The 7,709-nt window shown below is 49.6% G+C and overlaps 1 protein-coding gene across 2 annotated transcripts; it reads left to right on the forward strand.

Annotated features, from left to right (window-relative positions):
• Positions 1–1,985: 1,985 nt before the first annotated feature.
• Positions 1,986–7,044, forward strand: POLR3D (RNA polymerase III subunit D). 2 transcript variants are annotated; one of them, XM_080830780.1, is made up of 9 exons: positions 1,986–2,124; positions 2,331–2,500; positions 3,411–3,454; positions 4,080–4,231; positions 4,391–4,515; positions 4,703–4,871; positions 5,228–5,493; positions 5,934–6,086; positions 6,249–7,044. In XM_080830780.1, the coding sequence occupies exons 2-9, from the start codon at positions 2,336–2,338 to the stop codon at positions 6,369–6,371; spliced, it is 1,197 nt and encodes a 398-aa protein (XP_080686906.1). In that variant the 5' UTR covers positions 1,986–2,124; positions 2,331–2,335; the 3' UTR covers positions 6,372–7,044. The 2 variants fall into 2 exon arrangements, with proteins under 2 accessions (XP_080686906.1, XP_080686905.1); XM_080830779.1 differs by having other exon boundaries at positions 1,990–2,114.
• Positions 7,045–7,709: the final 665 nt, after the last annotated feature.

Raw genomic sequence — 7,709 nt, forward strand, 5'->3', positions numbered from 1 at the left:
ATAGTATATTGTTAGGAAAAACAAAAGCAGATTATTGAACCTTGTGTAAAACATCTCAATTTTTAAAAAGCCACATGCCTGGGAAAACAACTTCAAGCATGTAATGGATGACTTTCATTTGATTCTGGGTGTTTGTTAAAATTTTCCAAATTTTCTACAATGAATAGGTATCTTTGTAAAAAACAAAACCATTTCATGTATGTTCATGGGGCTTTATTCATAATAGAGCCCAAAACTGGAAACAACCCAGATGTCCTTCAAAGAACAAATGGTTAAACAAACCATGGATACTTAGTAATAAAAAGGAATGAACTAGTGATACATTCAACAATTTGGATAATCTCAAGGGAATTATGCTGAGTGAAAAAAGCCATCCCAAGAAGTCACATATTGTATGATTCCATTTTTGAATGAGTTCCACTTCTGAAATAACAAAAGTATGAAAGTGAAGAACAGATTAGTGGTTGCCAGGGGTGGGCGGAAAGAGGGAGGTGTGGCTATAAAAAGAAAACTAAAGGAGATCTTTGCATTGATGGAAATGTTTTATATTTCTAATGTATCAATGTCAATATTCTGGTTGTGATATTGTACTATAGTTTTAGGATATGTTTCTACTGGAAAAAAATTGAGATCTCTGTATTATTTGTTAAAACCACATGTGCATATGGGGCACCTGGGTGACAGTCTGTTAAGCATCTGACTCCTGGTTTCCGCTCAGGTCATGATCTCAGGATCATGAGATAAAGCCCAGCGTGGGGGTCAGTGCGCTCAGCTCAGCGTGGAGTCTGCTTGAGATTTTTCTCTCCCTCTATCTCCCTGCTCATTCTCGCTCTCCCTCTTTTTCTCGCTCTAAAATTAAAAAAAAAAAAAAAAAGCCTTGCATGTGATCTATTTTCTCAAAAATTTTACTTAAAAAATAAAGTACATCTTCTCTTGGCCAGTTATCACAAGTGTGAAAAGTTGTCCTAGAGATATAATCCAAAAGAAGAAAAAACCTTAAATGCACCAGATGTTCACTACAGCGTTATTTACAGCAGCAGTAGGGGGAAACAATCTAAGTGTACAAATAGGAAAATAGGCAAATCATGACAAAGACCCAAGAATTACTCATTTGATGCAGCAACAGAGAAATGTTATTTTAAAAGGGAGGATTCAAAATTGTGGTACAATATGACAGCTCTACAAGGGGATTGCAATATATTACAAAAGTTTTAATAGTAGTATTCTATGTGGAATTGTAGCAGAAATGTTTTCCTCCCCTCAAACTCTCGGCAATGTTACGTGGTTTTTACATGGTTTTGGATTAGGGAGAACAGTAAAGGCATTTTTTATGTTAAATTACAAATGCCACAGTCACCATGAAAGTTCTTTAAATTCGTCCCTCCCAATCGAGCAAACTTCGTTTTTCGGGATCAGGGCTTGGAACGTGGGTGCGCGCAAGGGTAAGCAGTCAGGAGCCCAGGGCGGGTGCCCCAGCGCTGCGCCCACAGCCCCACCCCAGGATCCCACCAGCAGCCCAAGGGAAGGACCCCCCAAGCGAGGGCGAGGCCACAGCCCAGAGTACAGTGACCACTCCAAGGTCATCATCGAGCCCACAGCCGCAGCTCGGCTGAGCCCAGGCCTCCTCAACTCTGAGTCCGGCTCTCGCTCTCGCCCCTCGCCCCGTCCCGAGCCGAGCCGAGCCGAGCCGAGCCGAGCCGCGACCCCACTGCTCCCAGAGGTTCCGCCACGGCGAATTCCCATGCTGGGTCCTAGCGGCCGCTATAGCCCCCAGACTCGGAGCTGGGCGCGTCTGCCCCCTTGGCTCGGGCCAAGACCCCCGAGCGCTGCACCGCAGCGTAACCTAGACCAGACCCCTCTTCCTTTTTCGCCCTCTCAACCCAGCTTTTCCCGACTCCGGGAAGAACCGGGAAGAGAAGGCGGAGGGGAGCGAGGCGCCGCCGGATAAATACTGTGGCCCGGCCCCGCCCACCGACCTCACTTCCGCCCCGCGGCAAGATGGCGGCGCCCGGGCCCTGCCACGCAGACTTCCGCCGGGCGCAGAGACCCAGGGCATTCTGCGGGCCGCGAAGGAGGTGAAGTCGGGACGCGCGTGGTGTGGAGCCACAGCCCGGGTACGCGGGGGTGCGTGTCTGCCTTGTGCCTGGCCGGGGGCCTGGGCAGAGAGCGAGCCAAGGGCTCTGACTGGGTGGTCCGGGGAGTCTTGCCACGTGGAAAGGGAGGGACGCACTGACTGGGGGGCGGGAGGCCACGTGGGTGGGGTTCCGCCCAGGGTCCGTTTGTCCGCCCCCTCGAGTGACTTTGTTGCCCCTTTCCTTCCTTTCTCTCAGGCAAAATGTCGCAAGGAAACGCTGCGGGCGAGTCGAGCGCTCCGGGAGGTCCCCGCCCCCTCCTCTCTGGGGGACGGGGGCTTATTGGGCGGCGGCCGGCGCCTCCACTCACTCCAGGTCGCCTTCCCTCCATCCGCTCCAGGGACCTCACCCTTGGAGGAGTCAAGAAGGTACCCCGATGGCACCTTTCTAAAGAAACCCTGCTACCTTGAATTCCGGGACCCTGGGGTTCAGCTGGTGTTCACGTAGGGCCTACCGTGTGCCAGGCTTGGTATTGGGCCTAACGAAACTCGCCCCCAGACTTCTGCTGACGGATTCTAGGGAGTTTGCCTACCTTCAGGTCCAGATACTGGGTGCGAGATGCTGACCTGGTTTTCAGAGATGGCTGAAGGGCAGAGAATCCTAATTACTTCCCAAGCAACTTGAGCAGTGCTTATTTACCTTTTTTTTTAATGTGTTTTGGACACCTTTAAGAAACCGGTGAAGGCCAGCAGGCAATGAATCCTAGGCAGGACATTGGAGGCTCTGTGTCCTTTTCTGTTGTGTTTATGACTGTAGATGTAAGTATAGCCCTGAAACTTATCCCACCCCCTGGGGTGGGTGCTGTAATAGAAGCATAAAGCAGCCAGTTTTCAAAGACTTGTTTGCCTTTGGAAATGCTGGTGGCATTCTTGCAGGAACGTCTGTTTGGGAGTGCTGGCCGACTGACTTCCTACTTGAACCTTGCTGCTAGTGCTCTTTCCTGTGATGCCTTATGGTTTCTATAGCAGTTTGATGACCAGAAGTGAGATTAGACAAATAAGTTTTCAAAGTCTTCAGGGCTCTCCTTGGAGAGGGCAGAGCTGAGGCTGCTAACTTGAATAGGTTTTGGTGCCCTGTTCTGTGTGTAGGTCCACAGCTATCCAGACAGGCTGTTTGTCCCTTTTAGGTACATGTTTGTCTCTTTAAATCATTGACAACCATGGGGAAGGTAGAATGGTGGTCTTGGTCCATACAAGATGACCTTTGAGAATGTTCATTTTTCTCTCTACTTTGGGATCAGAACTTACCAAATCAATGACTCCCGTATTTTATTTTCAGAAAACCTTCACCCCAAATATCATCAGTCGGAAAATCAAGGAAGAGTAAGTAGCTGGGCCTTCTAAAAACTTTCCCCTCATTGCTCTGAATTTGGGTCTTCTGGGAAATAACTAGGGATGTGGCTCAGAAATCTAAATTTGTGCATTAATTTTTTTCACTAGTGATTTTTGGACGCTGGTTCCCAGGTGATTCTAATGTGCAAGTTTTAAAAAAATACTGATGGCCTGGAAGTCCGTCTCTAGAAATAACGAATTTTACTTTTTTGCAATGAAACGGAATGATTATCTTTTACAGCTAGAGTTCAGAGGCACTAGTTTAGACAAAAAATGGGTCAGGTTTTCACTTACGTTCTTTTGTATTACAACCTTCTTGCTTTCAAGCAATACAAAAAAGTCCACATTTTGGGGCAGTCTATAATTCAGTTTTTGAGTTGTAGTTCTAATGCATATTCTCAAGCAAGAAGGTAAAAAGTAAAGCAAACTGAAGGGACACTGCCCCATCAAGGAAATAGAAAAGGTACTAGACTTAGGGTCTAATTCTGCTTCTTCTGCTACAGTTATTATCTCATTAATTCTCCACTCAGGTGGAGTAGAGTCGTGTGGTAGAGTAAGACCAGTTCTCTGAGGCAGAGTGAGTGAGTGGTTCCCCTAACTCCATTCTCTTTTCCAGGCCCAAGGAAGAAGTAACCATCAAGAAGGAGAAGCGTGACAGGGATAGAGATCGCCAGCGAGAAGGGCATGGACGGGGCCGGGGCCGCCCAGAAGTGATCCAGTCCCATTCCATCTTTGAGCAGGGTCCAGCTGAAATGATGAAGAAAAAGGGTACAGAGCTTCTGGGGTTCCGGGAGGAAGGAATCAGTGGATTTCAGTCCAGACTGCCCAAGAGAAGGGCAAGGGCAGTAAAATTCCCCTGCTCCCAGTTCAGTTTTCCTTGCTGGTGGCCTCTTCCGTACCTCTGGTGAACTGAATGATTTCCCACAGGGAACTGGGATAAGACAGTGGATGTGTCAGACATGGGACCTTCTCATATCATCAACATCAAAAAAGAAAAGAGGGAGACAGATGAAGAAACGAAACAGATCCTGCGCATGCTGGAGAAGGATGATGTAGGTACCACTCGGCCAGGAGGAATGGGCTTCTAGGGAACCGGGCTTGGGGGAAGAAGAGCTCTCTGATATCCTGGAAGCCTGTGAACAGCAGGAATCTTCAGTCAGAAGAGGCTGTGGTGGTCTGCAGTGCAGGTATGTGTGCATGCTAGCCAGACCATGTGACCCCCTGACTCTTCCCTGGTAGTTCATCGATGACCCTGGGCTGAGGAATGACACTCGAAACATGCCTGTGCAGCTGCCGCTGGCCCACTCAGGGTGGCTTTTTAAGGAAGAGAATGAAGAGCCAGATGTTAAACCTTGGCTGGCTGGCCCCAAGGAAGAGGACATGGAGGTGGATGTACCTGTTGTGAAAGGTACTCTGTGTCCATTAATGTCTCCTCTCCTTCCCTGTGGCTGCCCCCCAGGACTCCTCTCCAGGAATGAGCCTCCCAGATTCATAAGCAGGTCCTCCCCCATTCTGGCTATAAAATACATGACCTGAACAGGGACACTGAATTCTCACTCTCAGAAGGTTCATGCTGACATGAATCTGTGGGCCTAGCCTCAGATGCTCCTTTTTAGATAAGTCACACAACTCCTGGATCCTTCTTCATAACCAGTGATTCTCTCCCACTTTGTGGCTGAGTGACAGTGAAGCAGAGGGGGATGAAGGGATGGGTACAGTGAGATCGCCACTTCATAGCCCTTTCATTTGTGTTACCTTGGGCAGTGAAAGAGGAGCCCCGAGATGAGGAGGAAGAGGCCAAGATGAAGGCTCCTCCCAGGACAGCCAGAAAGACCCCGGGCCTCCCAAAGGACGTATCTGTGGCAGAGCTGCTCAGGGAGCTGAGCCTCACCCAGGAAGAAGAGCTGCTGTTTCTTCAGCTGCCAGACACGCTCCCTGGCCAGCCACCTACTCAGGACATCAAGCCTATCAAGACAGAGGTGCAGAGCGAGGATGGCCAGATGGTGGTTATAAAGCAGGAGAAAGACCGGGTATGCACGGGAGTGAGTTCTGTGAAAATGCCAGGGGGACCAGGAAGGGAAACAGTGAGCTGTTGGGGAAGCAGAGGTGTGCCACCCAAGCCGAAATATTGTTCTCTCTACCCACAAGGGACTTGGGGCTTTGTACTTCAACCCCTATTATGCGTGTTTACTTTTTATAATGAAATATTTTGAACATACATGGATGAGAGAACATAAATGCTCATGTACCATCCCTCCGCCAGAGCAGTTACCAGTATTTTGTCCATTTGTTGATATGTTTGCTTTGGGTTTTGTCATTCGGCCAATGGCAGGGAGCCCTGGGGAAAGGTCCTCTGGAGGAGCTCATTCTAACCTCTGCTGCTGATGCCTTCCTTTGGAAAAGGTGTCATTCGTGGAGGATGGAGGAAACAGCTCCTTACCCTGTTTCCGTCTTCTGATTCTCTCCACAGGAAACCAGGCTGGCAGAGAATTCGTGTACCCTGGCTGACCTGACAGAGGGTCAGGTTGGCAAGCTGCTCATCCGCAAGTCAGGAAAGGTGCAGCTCCTCCTGGGCAAGGTGACCCTAGACGTAACAATGGGAACCACCTGTTCCTTTCTGCAGGTGAGAGCCTGTAAGGGTAGTAGTAGGGGCTCTTTAAGAGGTAAGGAGTGTTGAGGGGTCCGCGCCAAGGGAGAAGCGTTCTCAGGGTTATCACATGAAAATCAGGACTGAGTAACGGGCCGTGTAGCTTTGGTTCTCATCGCTGTCTCTGTTGATTGGCAGGAGCTCGTGTCCGTGGGCCTTGGAGACAGTCGGACCGGTGAGATGACGGTCCTGGGACACATAAAGCACAAACTTGTATGTTCCCCTGATTTTGAGTCCCTCTTGGATCACAAACACCGGTAAAATGAGCAGATGGAGGATGATGGTGACTGTGCCCACGACTGCTGCCTGCTCCAGACGTTTTGTTCTCAAATCTGTGCGACCCAGAAGGGGCCTGTTTAGCCCACCCACTCCAGCCTTTGGCAGCCATTGTCCCAGTTTCCCCCACAGAGCCCACGTGGCTCCCTCCCACGGCAGCTGTGAATGGCACAGTGGCCTTCCCACAGCATGGGTCCTGCACATCCTCGCTGCTGGGGGACTTGTCCCTTCTATTTATTTTTATATTTATGTCTTATCTCTTCAAGCGACTGTACCCTCCCCAGGTAGAGAGGGGAGGGTCTGTGGGAAAGTCCATACTCCTCCTTTTGCTGACTGGCTTGTTCTCAGGGTAGGAAGCGTAAGGACTGTTGCTGCTTTTGCTCCCTTCTCTTTCCCAAGAAGCAGTGTTGGAGAGAGAGCAGGGAATTTTTGAGTTTGGGACTCAGTGCTCAATCCCAGCTCCATCAGTTACTAGCTGTGCAACCTTGGACAAACTACCTAACCTCTCTGAGCCTCATATTCCTCATGGGACAAAATGAGGATAATACCTACCTCACAGGGTTGGTGTGAGGATGAAATGGAATGCTGTAGGTGAAAACTCCTTGCACAAGGCCAGATAAACACAGTGGGCACTCAATAAATGTTAGTTTCCCTTCCCTTTGCCTGAGTCTGTTTTCAAACAAAATAGAGATTCCAGGAATCTCTCAGAAGACGTGACTAGAGCTGCTCTCGCCCTGCCTCCTGACTGCTCGTGCCATCCCCCTGGGCCCGGAAGCTCTGAAGATACAGGTTCAGGCCGCTCTGCCCCTTTTCTCCTGAGCGCTCTTAGCTAAGTGCCGCCTGTTCAGTGCGGTGAGGTGCTAGCTGCAGGTTCTACGGGAGGTGAAGTCAGAGACTCCTCCCAGCACCCTACACTTGCCTTTGGGAAACATCAGAGGGGCGGGGGTTCCCAGGACTCATCCCCCACCCCCAAGCCCTGCAATGGCTAGCGGTATTCTTGGCTTCCATTTAAATATTTCCCAGCAGAACCCTGTGAGCACTCAGAATTAGAAGCATTCTCAAATACTGCTAAAAAACAACCTTGGGAAGACGGCGATTAGGGATTTATTGCATAGTGGCCTCTTTGATGCTTGACAGATGGCTTCCCACTTCAAAAGCTTTGAATTCGAGAGGTGCCCCTGTCCCTCCTGTCCTGCCATCACCAGGTCTGCATCCCAATCCCTGCTGGCCTTTTAGTTCATGGGTCTGTGACCTTGTTCTTTTTACCAGGTCATCATGCTCTTCATCCTCCCAGTGTGTCATTCATGGAAGAACAGCTTCTCC

This window comes from Martes martes (assembly GCF_963455335.1).
Source record: "Martes martes genome assembly, chromosome: 2".
Classification (NCBI taxonomy): Eukaryota; Metazoa; Chordata; class Mammalia; order Carnivora; family Mustelidae; genus Martes; species Martes martes.

Bases quoted from the DNA above. Each gene is read 5' to 3' on its own strand.
- POLR3D (XM_080830780.1), top strand. From the start codon at position 2,336: ATGTCGCAAGGAAACGCTGCGGGCGAGTCGAGCGCTCCGGGAGGTCCC. The intron at 2,501-3,410 runs GTACCCCGATGG...TTTTATTTTCAG, and splicing joins CCCTTGGAGGAGTCAAGAAG to AAAACCTTCACCCCAAATAT. The intron at 5,494-5,933 runs GTATGCACGGGA...TTCTCTCCACAG, and splicing joins TAAAGCAGGAGAAAGACCGG to GAAACCAGGCTGGCAGAGAA.